Here is an 18,786-nt window from a genome sequence, read left to right as displayed (position 1 = left end):
TTGGTTGACTTTGTCAATAATAACAGTAAGCATACTGCTACTGAGGTTTCCCTGTTTTATTGTTTGACTGGTCATCATCCTAGAATTTACCCTTTTCTTGACCCTACCAAAGCAGGAAAAGTCCCGTCAGTGCAGGAACACCACACTAAATTGTATAATATCCAACGAAGTGTACAACAGCATATAGCATCTGAGCTTCCCTCAATACTACCCTCTATTCCAATGGGTTACGACAGTGGTGGGTGGGGTCTAAATTGTACTAGGCTGGTTTATCTAGTACAGGAGTATAGTGATGTTTGTATTTGCTCTATGTCGCACGCGCAGTAAAATGATTGGGCATGGTGATGAACCGCGCACTCACTGTATAAATATATTCACTTTGTTTATGAAGGACAATTTGCTTCCCTGGTACACTGTGTGCACACAGGAGTGCCTTCGGAATTAGTGCACTAGGTCAACCATCAGCCAGAGGCTTATGGCAAAGTCATCCTTTTAGTAGAATAGCGAAACAAGCTTTCACACTAGTTTCACATTACCAACAGCACTCCCATACCCATAAGAGTAGCAGTGACAAACAACCAGTAACAGTTTCACACCTCTCACAGACTAACAGCTAAAGACTACCGACAGCACTCTCACACTCTGCAGTATAAGAATCACATAACTGGCCGTTCACTCACACCCCTCAAAGACTAACAATCACATTCAGTAGTGCCCATTATCATAGATGAGCAGTTACAGTTACATGCTACTGACAGCACTTTCACATCCATTAGACTAGCAGCCACTCGCTAATAGAAGAACTCTTACATCCCTTATAAACTAGCCGCAATGCTCATGGGTAGGGCTGATAACTGAAAGTGTTTCTTCATTAATTGGTGCGTCTGAGCTTGGTATTGTGTATGAGTGCTTGTAAGAATGAGTCACTAGGTGGATGGATTGGTGCATGTGCACAAGGGTGAGTGATGAATTGACTGCAAGGATGGAAGTATTAAGAAAAGTTCATTTATTCATCAGCTCTATTAGTTTTCCAGTGCTTTTTGGACTCAAACCACCCTGTTAGTGAATAAAACACAAGAAATTAAACTCTTTTCTTTTTCCCATTTATTTAGAAAAAATATTTTTTGGTCACTGGGGCTTCCACTCATTGTTACCTCAAACAACACATATATTACTTTTGATGTCCGGGTTAACATTCTTCATAAGACCATTTTAAAACATTATTGGAGATAAAACAATGGACTTTTTGAGGCAATTGTAGAAGTGCTCGTAAACACATAGACTGAATATACAGAAAATAAGACAGTTGGAATTGCAGCTTTGGCTCCACCTTTCCTTAATATAAAAAAATAACTTACATTATTATACTTGAATAAATAAGTAACCCTGGCATATTCTGTACAATCACCCGGTTAAGATCTCACCTGGTTTCAAGAGTAAACTGCACTTACTCTAGGCCCTGCTCTTCCACACTTTAAATCTGGCAGGGGGCGTCTCCTGTGCCTGCTGTACTGCCTTTCAAATAAAAAGTCCTAAGAAAGAGGTGGGGTGTTAGTGCTCTGATTCACTGGAGCTACCTTTGCCAGCCCAGAAAGCTGGGCCTCACTTCTTGTGTCATTGGCCCAGCCCAAAGCGGCAATATAGAGGTTTTTGGCATTGCACACTCAACAGGAAGTGCGTCACATTTCTCAGATGCCCAATCCCTTGCTACATAGCCTATGCGTACTCCCATAAGCTTGGACTCCAAAAGCGAATCTTAGTTTGATGTTACACGCTGAAATTGTCGCACTCGCCCCATCAATCCAAATCACTAGCTTTTTTTTTGCCATCCACAGCTAAGTTCCTATGTACGCTTAGAAGTAAACTCTGTCCAGAATTTCTGAAATAGATGCTCATCGAATAAATACATTTAAAAATTAAAATACAATTTTGGGTGTTTCTGCAGGCAGACAATAGGAGGTCATTTCAGCTCCTTCTGTCATTTATTGCAATATTAGAAGCACCAGCAACCATGTGAGCCACAGAAAAAAATCCACAGACCCAGCAATTTAACCCGTTGGACGCTCATGACGAGCTCAGCTCGTCATGAGCCACGGTGCTCGTGTGCTCATGACGAGCTGAGCTCGTCATAACGGTCCGAACGCTCGCACGCGGGGCTTATTCCCCTGCTGTGCTGAACGTTCTGAAGGAACGGGTGTGGCCGTGATGAGCTCAGCTCGTCATGAGAACATGGCCACAGTGGCTCATTACAAGCTGAGCTCGTCACGAGCACCGGGGCGCTGGCGCACCCCCCCACCCCCCAGCACAGCGGGAGAATTTGCCCAGCGGCCAACGGGTTAACAAATCAGTTAGAACATGTAAACGAACAACCAAGTCTCCTTAGGATATCGGCAAATCATGTATAGGTCTGGTCACCTCAACACAATTCCCAACCCCACAGCATTACTAAAGGTATCTTGAGTGTCTTCTTGTAGCTCCTTCAAAGCACTAAGGCTTGTTTGCATCATATCAAATATTTGTGTAAGAGTGCGTAGAATGGCGTTGATCATCCAGTATGCTTCTAGCTTGTGTGGTGACCGCATCCAACCATAATACATTTAACCTATGTGGTGGCAGTGCGTTTTCACCTCATCCCAGGAGGTGATCCTGTTGCATTGCAGGAAATGAGGTTAAGGCAGTGGCTCTCGCACAGATGTCACTGGGACTCCTTCTACAGTAAGACTTGCTGTGAGGAGAGTGTTTCATGGTAGCTGGTCCCTACCTTGACCACAGCCTGCTTCAGAATGCAGCAGGTAACAGGGTACATGAGACATAAAGGTAGCTAACATGCGCATCATTCCAAATTTATATTGGTAACCATGTTCTCATTTGTTGATCTGTAGGATATGCTGTCGCTTCTGCTATCTGGCATCTTGTATTCCTGCTCTGTCGGTCTGCGTTAGTGAGAAAGTTCATACGACCCCTGGTGACTCTGCGGAAGAAAAAAAAAATCAAAGATTAATCTTCTCATCAAATGCTGTTTGCTGACCCTCAGACGCCCACAATATTTGATGTTCTGAGGCATCTAACCTATTAAATGCAGACAAGCTGTTACCACTCCATGTCTCCGATGCAGTGATTACTTTGTTAAAAAAAAGCATTGGCATAGCCAATAGGTCTCGCTTTTGGGACCTTATAAGTATTTAGTTATGCAGGACTTTTATGCATGCCGTTATTGAAAAATCGACTGTCGATCCCGCCAGATCACTATATTTAGGTGTCAACAATGCACATGGTTTTAGTCCGTATGGACGGCAAAGACCCCTTCCAGGTCATTGCTGCTGCCTATCCTTACATGAGATGTTAAAACCCTGTGGTCCTCTATTCCTCAACCTTGAGCACTACAGTCCCACCTTCCAGGAGAGCTCAGGAGTAATCTCGAATATTGTTTCAAATTATTTTGGCTATTTCTATTGGTGCAAAGTTTGCCACGACAGTATTACAGAATACTTTACACGAGGACAAACGTTTACATTATGTTGAGGAATATGGTCGGTCAAGCAATACTTCAAGGGATAACCATTTTACATGATAGTAGGATACCTTTTACCTTTTCTTGGAGAATACAGAAGGTCATAGGTACATACTGACAAATTCAGTGTATATAGAGATTTACATTTACAGGACTTTACGGTGCAGTGTGAGAGGTTAAACAAAAAAGAGGTACTGGACCCTAGTGGTATGCTGAACTATGACTTCCAAACGTTCTTATGTCACAGCAGTGTAGAATAATCGACTCACCATAGGCTATTCAGCAGCGGATGAATTTTGTTGCTTAACACTGTACAAACTTTGCTATAATTTCAAAATACTCAGACCCTCCGGATATTTTTTAGACATTCAAACAAATATCCTAACTTTATTTGGTTGAGATAAGTTGTATTGGATATTTGGTAGAAAAGAATGTTTCACCTCGGGTTGAAAAGGTGACAACAGTTCCATACCCATTTGGCATCCCCCTCTCAAAAGTAACCCACACTGCAGAAAAAGTACAATCCACATAAAAAATGCGTTTATCATGATCTGGCTAACAATTCCAAAAAGTAATTAAACACAGTTTTGTATGCGACAACAGCTCCTAATCTGAGTTAACACTAGTGTCGAATGTGATACGACAGTGCCAGACTATGGAGCAAACACGATTTTTTCTGGTCCTGCGACGCACTTGAGAGGAGATGGTCGTCGAAGCAAGGCAGATCCACGCGTCTTTTAGAGCGCCAACAATCGGGATGCGGAGTACCTCTGGGGCTCTATTACGACAGGGAAATCTGTGACACGCCAACTGACGGGGTGACAGCAGGCTGGCGACATCATAGGACTTTAAAAAAACAGTCTTGTTGTTTGGTCCTTAGCACTGCCCACACTCTTGCTATAATACAATCATGGGTGCCTGAAGTTAGAAACTGAAACAGGCTGCAAAGCTAGACACGCGGCCTTTGTAGCTAGTATCTGTTCATTAGTGCTGACTACGACTGCAAATTGCTCAGGCTGTGCACGAGGGATCGCGTGCAGTGATGGGCAGAGAGGACAGTTTGGCACTAGTTAAGGAAGTGACCCGTTTGCACCAAGATCACAGTTGGAGCTGTAGTGTAAAAGGGAGCACAGAAGTCTTAAAATAGGTTCTGCGGTAAAACGCAGCTTTATATAACCTTCTATTTTTGTTATGATTAATTGTGCAAATTCCTAAAGCCATCCTGGCGCGAGCTTCAAAGATAAAGGAGCAATGGTCGTGCGGCCCTGAAAGTGACACCGCCACACGAAAGTGAAAGGAATATGAAGCTGATGAGGAGGAAGTGGGAGAAGGGCGGGTAGGTGAGGGGATTCACGCGTACGCTGTAAGGCTTAATGAGCCATTACAGAAAGCCAGATGGCAGCTGTGCATGTCGTATGCTCTTGTGCGCGTAACAGCAAGCTGGTGGCCAGCAAAAGCCTGTGGGTAGCACTTTTAAAACCCAGCTGCTAAATGTCTCCCCAAAGCAGCAGCAAAGGCGCTGGCTCAAGCGTGAACTTAAAAAGGGTTTTCTTGGGAGCCAGCCCCCTGCTCTGCTGAATGCTGGGGGTTCCTTCTGACTAAATCTGCCTAGTCTTGATTTCTCCTCAAGCCCCTTTCTTCATCCCTCACACTTTCTTTCAGTTTTCCTACGTCTGAATAGTAATTTTACCCCTGCTTTCTTCTTCGTCACTGTTTTCTGGTCTTTCGCTTTCTTCATCTTTTCCAGTTTCTTCCTCTGTTACTCTTGCTCTGGTTCAAAGTCAGATGGTGAAAAAGAAATCTCGGTCTCCAAAAAGGAGTGCCAGTACTCCCCACCGGCACAAATTAAGCACGGCTTGCAGTCTGTCTCTTCATGGAGAGTCTAGTAGTAATGACCGAGATGACTGATGGTGCATTCCCAGTGTCTGAATGATTGAGCGTCTGTGTATATAACGGAGGAGGTACTGAGATTCCAGACAGCCATGGAATAACTGCACAACCATAAGTTTTTAGCTCCCCCAAAACACGTTTAATGACCATGTAGTACTACTTGTCTGAAGGGCTGGACTGCTGAGCAGGCCCACTTTGGGTATCCTGCATGTTGTGATTGGTCTTGGCACCTTTCCCTTATAGCAGAATATGTGTAATTTTCCCCCAGATACTGCTCAGTTTACATTCATAACATACACAAATCCATACTTCAAATCCAGATCCACTTTCAAAATAATATTAATTTTGCTCCATCATCTCAAATCCATATCCCTTCCCTAAGGAGGGCTCTGATAACTTCATTAAAATGGAACTTTCCAAGACTAATTGATTCAAATTTTTGTTTACGCCGGTGTAATCTGTGGATGCATGTCGCATAATTTTTGGGAATTTCACATCATTCCTGCAAAAGAAATCATGCAAATTTTAAACAGGGTTAAGTTGATATTACTGATCTATATCCTTTCTATCCTGGACAAAGGAATCCATGAGGCTTATTTCCATATTGTATTGACTTCCTAGAGTACAATGAAATTATACTCTCGGGTGCACGGACAGATCCACCATATCATCAGTAAAAAAGACATTCTACTACCTTTATTCCACAGTAACCACTCTACTACTCCGCTCTCTTCTTCCTTCTCACAGCACCAAGACGCGTGGGGGGTCATTCCACAATAGCATTTCTTACAACATTTCTCCTAACCTCCAAAATTAAGACAATGAATAGTTCAGAGGCACATTCCCTTTCACTTGGCTCTCCGGAGTCATCTACAGATTATTAAGGTTTTCTGCTCCACCAACCCCAATGCCCCCCTGCCAATGGTCTGTTCCTATTTAGGTGTTCCTTAATCTCTCAAAATCCATGGTAGCATTGGCTTAGAAAACTGGTATGTCAACAGTGGTCGAGGGGTGATAGTTTTACTTACTTGCCAGTTTGTGATCTTTACTCCAGATTCAAGGTGATCGTAGGGAGGTTTCAGGGCGCAGGCTTTGGCCAGTTTTCTACAGACATCCGTTTTCTTGGCCTGGGAAAAGAGAAACATCAAAGGATTTACATTAATCTCATGAACGTTCCTTCCACATACTGGGGACAGTCACACCAGCCTGGGCGCCCTTTATCAATGTATATGTTGTAAGTGGTACTACTGTCCAACCGGGCTAGAAATGTAGACTTATGCAGCATCTAAGTGTTTAGGTGTAGACTATTAGTAAAGCCCCTCATTAGGACAGGATGCGAAGAGAAGCACTGCCCTGGGCCATCACTTCAAGGGAATCTGCATTCTAAATAAATCCCTAAAGAGAGAGTTAGTGGGAGGTTAAATCCTCAAGTATATCCTCCAGGAAATATAACACACAAAAAAGTGCTTGAGGGTACTCTCATCAAATCTCACCAATTTTTTTTTTTTTTACTTATTCTAATAGCAGGGCATCAAAAGATTTTAGAGAAGGCGTCCCACCTTCAACTTATCGATGCATACTTCATCATTTGATGACCTCTCACACCCGGGTGAGGATACTACTACCCAGGCGGACTCAACCAAGGGAAGTAAGTCTATCCCTGGGAATTCTCATTAATCTGAATTCAGGACAAATGTTTGTGATCCTGTTTTTTCGGGGGACAGTTTTAGATATTAAATATATCTAGTGGTGTACTCAAGACAATCATTTATTCAGCTAGTACCACTGATATATTAAAAAGGATACTTAAAACAAGTAGGGGGTCTTATAGCGATTTGCAATGGATCACTAGACCTAGAAGTCCTAATTACCAACATGTTTTGACCATTCAAAGAGCCTATACAGGTCTGAGGTCTTCGTCAGAGTAATGTGATATGCAACAGTCTATTGTTGTAAACATATAAACAGGTACGTTTTTATTATCCTACTGGTCCCTCTTCTGAATCTGTAAAACCCCAGTCATACTAGACTACGGGCTCCATGGCTAGGTGTAGGGGACACCTCCTCCATTGTCACACATTGGTCAGGAGGTTGGCGTTGTGTTAACACTCGCTGGGGTCCCCTCCGCTGCCGTAATGCATCGTTTGACAGGACTCCAAGGAAACCCCTTCATTGGGTCAGGACAGCAAGGAACGTCGTGGACTGGGACAGAAGAACAAAGAAAGCACTGCCCTGGCCATGACTTCAAGGAAAGTTCACAATGGACCAGAGGTGCATGTAAAGCCCTGCCAGATTGCTTAGGAAAGCCCCGCACGAGGTCTAGCTAGCCTGGAAGGAGAGCCCCACATGGGCCTAGACTATGATAAAAAGTCTGCACTTGGCCAGGACTTAAAGTGAAATACTGAACTGATTCTGGACCACTTGCACTGAGCCAGGACTACAAGAAATGACTGTTCTGAGGAAGGACTGCACGAAAAGCCTTGTCCTGGGCTGGAGTAAATGGAAAGCCCAACATTGTGACAGAGCTACAAGACAAGACAAACAATAATATGGGGGTACAAAAACTTTGGACTGGGACAGAAACGCTAGAAAAGTCATAAGCTAAGGAAAGATACACCCGAGATAGGATTACAAGGAAAGACCTGCATAAGTTACGAACTAGCAGGAAACCCATGCATTGGGCCCGAACCAGCCATGGCCCATGCAGGTAAGAGCGTGGGGCCAGGAGAGGGGGGGACTTCTACAGATGAGACAAGGGGAACTCATTTTTTATTTATTTTTCCCTCATGGTCTACACCCCCAACCCAGCCCCACTGCTCTTACTTGAACGGGCCACGGCTGGCCCGAACCAAGAGGAAAGCAAGACGCTGGGACAATAACCCCACACTGGGCCCACAGCTACAAGGAAAAACCTGAACTGGACAGGAATACTAGGAAAGCCCTGCACTGTTCAAGAACTCCGAGCAGAGGAAAAGCTGTTTACTGGGACAGGAATACTAGGAAAGTGTACCCTAAGCCAGAACTGGAGGGATGGGAATACGAGGGAAGCCCTGCACTGGGATAGGAGTACTAGGTAAGCCCTGCACTGGGATAGACATCCTAGAAAGCTCTGCACTGGGGTAGGGGTCCAAGCACAGACCTGCACTGGGATAAGAGTACTAGGCAAGCCCTGCACTGGGATAGGAGTACTAGGAAAGTCCTACTCTAGGGTAGAAATACTATGAAATTCCTGCACTAAGTTGGAATCATAGGAAACCCCTGCACTGGGGTAGGAATCCTAGGAAAGCCCTGCACTGGGATAGGAATCCTAGGAAAGCCCTGCACTGGGCTAGGGATACTAAGTAAGCCCGGTACTAGCCAGAACTACAAGGACATCTATGCCCTATAGTACATGATTTCAAGGAAAACCCTTAACTGGTCTAGGCTTCAAGGAAAGCCCGAGACTTGGCCGGGACTAGAGGAAAGGCCCCCACTTGGGCACGAACACAATGAAAGCCCGGCACTAGGACATGACTTCAAGGACGAACCTGCACATGCCTCGATCTGGAAGGAAAAGCCTGTAACAGAACAGCAGGCAAAGGTCTGCAATAGGACCATCACTAGGAAAGCAATCACTAGCACAGGAATACAAGGAAGGCTCTGCACTATAAACGCCATCACACGCACAGCACTACTAGGAAAGTTGGGGACAAGGTCATGACTTTAACGAAAATCGTACATAGCAACAACACTAACAAAAGGCACGTGCCAGGCCAGAAACACTAGCAATCAATACCCTAGGACAGGAGCACGAAGAAATGCATATCCCGGGGAACGACCACAATTAAAATGGAACAAGACTATAAGAAAAGCCCCTAAATCGGACAGGAATATAAGGTATATGAAAGGACAGGGCTACAAGGTACTTCTTATGCAGATCAGGATCGCAAGGACAGCAATGCACTGGGACAGGAATTCTAGGGAACGTATGTCCAAGGACATGAATGCAAGCAAAGGGACACAAAGTGGCAGAATCATGTGGGAAGTCCTGAACTGGCTAAGGACTATAAGGATTGTTGTGCGCTATGATACTCACAATGGGACGGGCATACACGCGCGACAAATCCGTGCAAGTGGAAACGACTATACATGAAGCCCTGATAGCACTGGAATGACATTTATAGTTTTTGCTGGTATCATTGTTTAGTTCTTTCTGAAACATTTTTGACATGATTTCTATATTCTGGAGGAGTGCTCGTAGGAGATATGACCAGAAGGAGGATTAACAGGGATTTGCAAATAATAAATGAAGAAATACAAACTGCACCTTGTTTGCTTGATTAATTTTATGCATTTGACTCTAATGTTATTTTTCTGTTTTATTCAGGGAAAGACTTTGCTGTGTAGACAAATGTCAACTCATTCTTTCGAACTGCTTATATTTGTCTTGGCCTGGGGATGCAAGTCAGTCAAATACTTGTGATTTATTCTATATTTTTTAAATTGAGAGCTTTGGAGGGGGTTGGTGGAAGCTGCACCAAATTCATCAAATGCTTTCCCTGCCCCTAGACATAAGGGGGCTCATCAAATACTTGGCTCTAAGTGAATGTTCTGGGAAAACGTTATGAACTGACATTGGGCCTACCGCACATGAGCACAAGACTCGCAGAAGTGGCTCTGTTACTTACCAGTAGGACGAGAAGTGGGATTGACAGGATGGCGAGGCTACACATGACGATGATGGCCACGGCAAATCCAGGGAAATTGCTTTCAGTTGCCTGGGTGATGGTGGTGGTTGTTTTGGGGGTAGGGATGGTAGTTGTAGGAGTGGTCGTGGTACCAGAACCTGAAATCGATATTAAAATGGGTATCATCAGAAGGAACATACAGAGGACTGGGCAACTCATTTGTCTCCGTGTTGCGTCTGTGTCGCTACCTATTAACAGGGCCGGACTGGGAACCAAAACCGGCCCTAGCAAAGTGCTCGGCCGCCCCCCCCGCCCCCCGAGGGGTAGGGGGGGGCGGTTGGGGGTGCCGCCGAGCTCTTTGCCAGGGCCGGTTTTCGCCCGATTTTATACAGGTCCAATTTTGCAGCTATGCTGCAAAAAGGCCCTGTAACAAAATCGGCCCCCAGGGGTCCAAAACCGGCCCCTACCCGTAAGGCGCACCGGAGGATTGCCTGGTGCCCGCTACGGCCAGTCCGGCCCTGCCTATTATCATTTCACCTCCAAAATACGTTTGGTCTCTGCGCTGCAGGACCCAGCCTCTTGTCCATCAATAGCACCCTGCATAATGAGCACTGCACCTCCAGGGCACACTCCGGTAGGAGGGGCAGCAGGGTCCATTTATTTTTCATGAGTCCTTATAGATACTGATGATTAATGACAAAATAGGGTACAGATTCCATAGGTTTCACAGTTGTGCATATAACCAGCCAGCTAACCACACGTAAAAGAGAAAAAACTATGCAATTGTAATCCTGTACCAAGATCTACTAGGAAGTGACAAAAAGGGAAAAAATACTCAAGGACTTCAGGTAAGGTGTACTAAAATAGGATTTGCTAAAAGGGGTCTCAATTGGCACACCAACTTTTCGTGAATCCTATGGTATTATGCTGACTGATCATATGCTAGTAGGTCAGTTCACAAAATACCAAATCAGAGTGGGCGACAATTCAACCAACCTCATTCATAATAATGAGGTATGTTTTAAATTGCTAACCATTACGATTCGCTGCTATCACAGGGATAGTGGCCTGCTGGAATTACCAGACCACCACCATGTCTGTGATTGCTTTTAAATAAAGCATTTTTTTTGTCAAATGAAAAGTTCAACAAACATTTTTAGGAATAAGCAGAGGTTCATGGAATACTGCCTACTCTAAAAATTGTTTGTTTCAACATTCACAAAGGGGAAGAGATCCCTTAGGGACTCCTTTCCTTGTCTGAATGGATTAACACTAACTTTTTGCACTTGGTAATATATCAATCTTTTGTGGCTGGATTATTAAAACATCCCACTGCAAATAACTATTTGGGAGGGCCACTATAAACAAGTCCTTTCCAAATAGCAATCGTGTATGTGCTTGCAAACCCAAATTTCAATTTGATAATGAGTTACATAATAGCTATTTGAGTTTGGTATATACCAAAAAGCTTGCTTGCAGTCATAAAGGTTCTGATTAAGTAAACTGTTGCACTTGCGACGGCAAACTAGCTTAGTACATCTGTCCTTCATCATTTGCACAGTATTTTGTTGTAACTTTCAGTATTAGCTAAAATAACATCAATATTTGCTTTCTAAACACAATGGGCCCCATGCATCAAAAGAAAAAACATTCGCAAACGGGCAGATTCTCAGAATCTGCCCCTTTGCAACCGGTATTTTTGTATTTGGGATGCCAAATGCAAAAATCGCAATTTAAGTAATCTCTAAATTGCGATTACTTAAATTGCGATTGCAGTTAAGGAATTGCAAATTGATATTCCTTAAATGCAATGCATTAAAGTAAAAAAAATGTGATTTCGCTACTAGGAGTCGCAAATTACCATCAATTCAAACTTGATGGTAATTTGCAAAAACTTTGAAAAATGCACTAAAGTGCATTTTTCAAAGTTCTATTTTACACACACACATGCCCTTAGGGCATGTGTGTGTGCAACATGTACTCATATGCAGATCTCAGGGGTGCAACAGGGTATCCTTTTGGAACCTTGCACCCTTGAAATTGCATTCGCAATTTGCGAGTACCTATTGGGTACTCGCAAATCGCGAATGCAATTCCCATTTAATTTCTATGTGCCTCTGGGCCCATAGGAATGAATGGGAAGACATTCCTTAATTGCGACTCGCAATTTGCGAGTTGCAATTAAGGAATGTTTAGAAGTAGCTATTTTTTTTAGCGATTTCTACATGCATAGGCTTTTGCGATTCCTTAGTTGCGATTCCTTAATAATCGCAATTGAGGAATCGTAAAAGCCTACCTTTTTGCATGTGCCCCAATGGGCCTAATTACGATGTTAGTTGGTCAGCGGTTCCAACAACCCCATTGATTTTTCAATGGGAGCTTGTGCTGTGGGCCGAAACCACATACAGCACAAGCTCCAATTGAAAAACTGAAGTTTGTAAACATCCCTGCACCTCGTGTGCCTCACGGTGCAGGAATGTCACAGGGGGCACCAAATGTGGAGGATAAGGGAGGTAAGGGGGCTCTGCTAGGGGCCCCCAAAGTCAGATTCCGACAGAAAATCCATGTCGGAAAGGCCAACATGGATTGGCTGTCGGAAACCAACATCATAATCCCGACGGCAGAAACACCATCCTTAAGGGACTATGAGCACTTTCGACTGTCTGACAGGCTCCTGGAGCCCAACAGAACCACGTCCGAATCCCCCTCCAGTTTAAACTCCAACTGCCATCATCATAATATGGCGGTCGGATTTTAATCCTTCCATGTCGGTCGAAAAGCCTCTTACAGTGCTTGTAACTTTAAGATTAAGTCCATTTTAGTAGAGTGTGACCTTCACACAAACAATGAGGACAGCAGATGAACGTCCTTAGAACACTTGCACAAAGGTAGACTAAACACCAACAACAGAAGAAATATTCGACGAATAATACACATCGATTTTAGATGGTGTATTATTATTCCCCCAGTGGTAAGCAAGGACATTTGTTTTTTCCTATTCTTTCTGAAGGAATTCTCTCAATGTCATTGCAATTCCGTTGCTTCCTATAGCCATTTCGTACAAAGGCACTTAGCCCAAAGAATTTCACCAAATATTTTCTTTAACAATATCTTTGCATAGGCCGTGTGCTAATCACACTCACACTCATACTGTGTACCATTTAAAGCATTGATGGACCACGGTGAAGCTCTCGCGTACACTTCTGATCTTGAGTCCTTCACTCCTCATAGGGTGTTCGACAGGGCCAGACTGGGAAGTCAAACTGGCCCTGGCAAATAAGTCAGACCTGCTGTGGTGGGAGGGGAGGGTGGGGTGGGTGGGAAACACTGCTGCTGCTTTTGGTACAAGGGGCCGATATTGCAGAACTGCTGCAAAACCGGCCCCTTATACCAAAACCAGCCCCCACCGGGAAAAAGCCCGATGCCCGCTACGGACAGTCCGGCCCTGGTGATCGGACACCCCAGATTAGTACAGACAGTACCCATTGGTGGTGATCGGACACCCCAGATTGGTACAGACAGTACCCATTGTTCAAGGACTGTCCAGAAGCTTAATTCTCAGTGCTTAATTTGTAAAAAAATATAAGTGCCAGAGCACTTGTCATGGCCCAGTGCAGCTTGCACCGCCTATTGCCCTTTCTGGCGCTGACAATGACAGTACCAACAGAATGACGAACCCTCACACACCTACCAGTTTGGCATTTCACACTATTTCAGCTATTAGAATGCTGCTCGGTCGGCAGGTATTAGTCATTAAACCACTGTTGTGCTCATCTCAAAATTAGAAAAATTGCTTGCCAGTGCCGAACCCTTTACTGCTGCCTGCTTCCAGGAAATGTCTGATAGTTTGTAAAAGCTACCTTCAAAAACATATATATGGATTTAATGGGAAACTCTTATTCTAAGTACCTTCTTCAAAACAACTCCATATTAATAGTTTTTACTCCATAAATTATTATGCATCGGGGACTGAGGGTTCATTATGAAATGGGGCCAAACCTAGGGGGGGAGATGGGTATTGAATCTACCACATCCATTCTCCTGGTTTCAACTCATTTATTGCTGCATTTTCATCTGGTGTTTTCGGCTGTTTGAGCAGCTGGAGTCCCTAGGGCGAACTATTCAGGCGCAAGGATTAACCACAACTCTGGTTACCAAAAGGATTTACTGCATTACTTCTAATCCTGATTTGCCCGATAAACCGGGCCACTGAAATTATGCGATTGTATGGCTGCAGTGTTTTTAACATAATTATAGATAGTTATAGATTTGCTGCATTTGCCACATAATCTATCACTTGCTGCAAAATCTGCACATTCTAACAATTAACATGTTTCTAGATCAAACGGTTCAAAAGTTACTAAAAACGTAGCAACGTGTTGAAGCACAGTGGAAGGCCCTTTGCAAAGAGGGAGAGGTGTTGGCCTAATGGCTAGGGCGGTTGACCTCAAATCTGGGGAACCGGTTCGAGTCTCGGCAAGGATGCGCAACAATCTGTGATTCTGGGCAAATCATTTAATCTTCCTGTGCCTAACAAAAAGAAATGTGTCCCCATGTAATGCAACTGGTGCTTGTGTAAAGCTCTCTGATACCCAATACCTTTGGGTCAAGTTTGCGCTATATAAACTCTGTAAAAATAATTAAAAAGTCTGACTGGTCCCCTTTCTGTTGCTTATTGCTGGCTGTATTTGGGTGTTAAACTGGTACCAATAAGATGCTACCAATACCTAGACAGTGTTAACAAGTGTAAAAATGACAAAATAATGAAGTAATACCTTCACAAAATGTGCTGCTTTACGAAGCATAATTTGCCCCCGGCACATAATTTCAGTGACCCTGTTATGTTATGTTATGTTAAAGGGATTTGGTACCGCGCTCATTCACCAATTGGTTTCTTGGCGCTCAGGACAAGTGGAAGAAGACACAGGGGAATGGAAGCAGCTAGTCATAGGCCAGATGGAACAGATGAGTTTTCAAGAGTTTGCGGAAAATGGTGTAGTCAGGTGTGAGCCGGATTGAGAGAGGAAAAGAGTTCCAAGTGAATGGGGCGAGGAAAGAAAAACAGGCACCACCGTGTTTCTTACGTTTAAACCTGGGAATGATCAAGAGGTTGTGGGCAGAGGATCTAAGGTATCGGGAAGGGACGTGAGGGTGTAGGCTGAGAGAAATAAAGACAGGGGAAAAAGCAGATAAAGATTTGAAAACAGTACAACCCATTTTAAAAATGCAGCGTTGCGCAACCGGCAGCCAGTGAAGTTTTTTCAGCATCGGCGTGGCATGTTGGTATTTAGGCTGTTGGAAGACCAATCTGGCTGCCTGGTTTTGCACCAATTGAAGTCGGTGGAGGTGGTATGCGGGAATCCCCACGTATAGACAGTTGGCATAGTCTATACGTGAGGTAACCAGGGCCATGATAACAAGGGTGAGAGCCTCTGATGATAAGAACCTTCGAATCTTCCCGATTCTGCGAAGATGATAAAAGCAGGCCGAGGTAACAGCATTGATATGTGGCCGCATCGACAAGTCGCTGGAGATGATGACTCCTAGGCTCTTCACAGAGTTCACTGGGTTGGGAGGAGGGCCAAGGGCAGGGGGACAGAAGTTGGGAGTCCATGGGTGCGAAGGCCCACCGACCAAGACCAACTCTGTCTTGCTGGGGTTGAGCTTCAGCTGATTGAAGTTCATCCACTCATAGATGGTAAGCATAGTTGATTGAAAGTTGGAGCAAGAGAGAGGTGAGGGGTCGATGGGGAAAATGAGTTGCAGATAATCTGCGTAATTAGAGATGGTAACAGAGGAATGGTGAAGAGAGGCGAGGAGGGGCTGCATATAAAAATTAAACAAAAGGGGGGACAAGGCAGAACCCTGGGGAACACCACAAGAGAGTGAGATTTGGGGAGCAGAGAAGGTGGACAGTTGACAGTTGGACCCTGGCGAGCACTTTGGCTACCAGACCTATCAATGGTCTTGTGTTATGTGTCTCTTTCAACAGGCATCACCAGCCAGACTGGGGAAGGGTCATGTCAGTATCATACCAGGGGCTGTATTACAGAGAGAGCCCTGGGGGCGCAACCAGTGTTTGCACCTACTTTGCACGGCCAGGGGCACTTTGATATTACAGAAGGGGTACAGATACTTGTGCGGCCCTTCTGTATTAACGATAGCGCTGGTGCACATAATGCACTAGTGCTATTTTGAGGGGCGCCCCCTCATTTGCATGGGGGCATGCCCCATGCAAATGAGGGAATCCCTTTGCTTCTGAATCCTAGGCAGTTTTACAGACGCTGGTGCAGAAGCAAAGAAGCTGTCCGGAGGTGCACTGAGAGCGGGCTACCTAAAAGGTAGCACTCTGTCAGTGATACCCTGAGAACAGCCCTCTGGAGGGGGGGGGGGAGACTGGAGCTGTGGAACCCCAGACATCCCCTTGTAGGTGGGTGCATTCACTGACTGCACCCACCTGCAAGGGGATCTCTAATACCCTTTAAAAGTGCAGGCGGGTTGCCGCCTGCACTGTGAAAACGGAGCAGCTGCAAAGCAGCCTTTTCGTTTTTCACCTGAATGCACTGCCTCCAGGGCAGCATGAGTTCACGGCTGCCCTGGGGACAGCGCATTCTAGGTAATAGGGATCATTTCATTGTTTGCCCCAGGTCCACCTTTTCAAAGATGCGTCCGGAGCAAACAGTGAAAATGTGCCTATTGGGTAATGTGGCCCCTGGTCTGTATTGTATCTTATGTCTCTTTAAGAGCTGTTCTTCTGTTGGGTATTCTGTAGGTTGTCACTTATAATGTCAGGGTTCAAAGTAGTGTATGTTCCATCTTTAGTAATTTTTGACAAATAATGGTCCTCAATTTGTGCCAGGGACCATGTCGGAGCTTCTAAGTCACAGAGTAATCCATCATAGGAAAGGCTTTTACCATCCATGACAAAAACGGTCAAGTCAAAAGGTCCAACATGGTATTGAATGAGTGTTTGCAATTATCTTTGAAAGGAGGTTTGAAGTGGAACGATGAATTGAGAAAGATGTTTAGGAGTTACATACCCATCTTTTGTACTGCTGTGTTGAAGAATTCCAGCCACTGGTGCATGTCCATCATGGACGGGAAGGTGGGGAATGGGTCCATTTGTTCTGACATAAGTGTCAGAGAGTGATCTATTTGCAGGATGCTTACAAAGATAGATTGAGTTATGGGATGGGAAGTCCTAGGGATACATTCTGTGTGGGTGATTTTGTTCCAGTCAAGCTTGGAAGTCACATTTTCGGATGCAAGGGGATTAAACATGTTCTTTAGAATACTGGCATTTTGTATAAAGGTGAGGAATGGAGAACCAGAAGGCTGGCATTGTGCAAATGGAAGGGTTGTGTGGAGTGGATGGGTGAGACAGGTGTTGACAAGAAGGAGGAGTGCAGAAGCGAAAGAATTAAGAGAAGTTGTGACTGCTTAAAGGAGGTGTGAGGATCTATCTATGTTCAATCCACTGTTTATTGTGTTTAAAAGGTATTTTATTCATATGACTGTGTGTGGATAGTATTAAGTTCTTTTTGTATTTATTTTCCCTTTGTTCATGTGTATTCACATGTTTCTTGTTTTCTGTAGACTGCATTAGTTCTTGTTTTTCTAGAAGAAGGAATATGTGTTATGTCCTATGTTTCTTTAAGAGCTGTTCTTTCTTTGCATGGAATGTTACTGTGGAAAAAGGGCTTGGTATTCCACAGGTTGTCAGGTATGATATTTATGACCTTCTTAAAGGATCCTGTACCTGATCTATGAGGAAAAAAAGCAGTTTATTTTTGCCTGGTAATACTACTTCTTTTTAGTCTGCTCGCCGACTTAAGGGGGAAACTTGACTGATGTGCTGACACCTGTCCACTTGCCTTAGGTTTCTAGAATGCGTGCATTCTTGACTGGTGTAGTGATGGGTGGTGTCCTGACTCCAGTAACATAGCAAACATAGGTACTCTCAGTTGAAGGTGGGATAATACAAGATCAAAAGGCACATTTGGCATGTTGGTCAAACAAAACATGTAGACGTATCAGTATTATATTAGTGGCAGTGAACAGAATATCTGAACTCGAGAGCATATTACCAATTCCCTAGAAAGGATTCATTACATGAGTCTTCACAGTGTGATATTTAGGGCTTATTGGCAATTAATAACCATGGTTTAACCCTGGTACTAAACCTACACTTGCCAATATGTTTGAATAGATATATTTTAAAAACAATCCTGAGCCACTATTGGCCATGTACCCAAGATTCTCAGGCAGGTGATGGATTTAGCACACCTGTAGCTAAGCAGTGGTGGCTCTCATGTGCCGCAAGCTGCCGTTCACCTCTGTACACACTTCCTTCTCCTTGGCCTGAACTCATCACAAACCCTTGTATTGGCACTTGTGCTCTGTCTAGCTCTGTTTTGTGGCTGCATACTTGCTCTGCTTATTGGTGTATTTTTGTAGCTAAAAATCACGCCAATCATCCTGGCCTCTAATACTGTGCGTTCTTTATAGTTAGCAACGGTGAGAGTTCATAAGCTGCCAATTTTTTGTAGCTACTATTAAGTTTTGAGTGCATGGTCGGCTCTGTCAGTTTATACCTGCAGACATTCCCATTAGTTTCTCCTGAAATTTTATCTGAGCTTGTGTCTCCCTATCTCCGCGCTAATCTATTATTTACTGTATCCTTGGCAAAGAGAAACTGCCTGCTTCTGCCTGTTCTTA

The 18,786-nt window shown here is 44.2% G+C and overlaps 1 protein-coding gene across 1 annotated transcript in view; it reads right to left on the bottom strand.

The window, feature by feature from the left end:
- Positions 1-1,091: 1,091 nt before the first annotated feature.
- LOC144826151 (uncharacterized) overlaps positions 1,092-18,786 on the bottom strand; it is a 212,233-nt gene continuing 194,538 nt past the window's right edge. Inside the window, exons 17-19 of the mRNA XM_078684544.1 lie at positions 10,069-10,226; positions 6,430-6,528; positions 1,092-2,971 (exon numbers count right to left, since the gene is read on the bottom strand). Of these exons, the coding sequence (XP_078540670.1) occupies positions 2,939-2,971; positions 6,430-6,528; positions 10,069-10,226 (290 nt within the window). The 3' untranslated portion in view covers positions 1,092-2,938. The remainder of the gene's footprint in view (positions 2,972-6,429; positions 6,529-10,068; positions 10,227-18,786) is intronic.

This window comes from Lissotriton helveticus, chromosome 3_2 (genome assembly GCF_964261635.1).
Source record: "Lissotriton helveticus chromosome 3_2, aLisHel1.1, whole genome shotgun sequence".
NCBI lineage: Eukaryota > Metazoa > Chordata > Amphibia > Caudata > Salamandridae > Lissotriton > Lissotriton helveticus.
The sequence above is the reverse complement of the archived record's forward strand: the minus strand, read 5'-3'. Positions and strand labels throughout refer to the sequence as shown.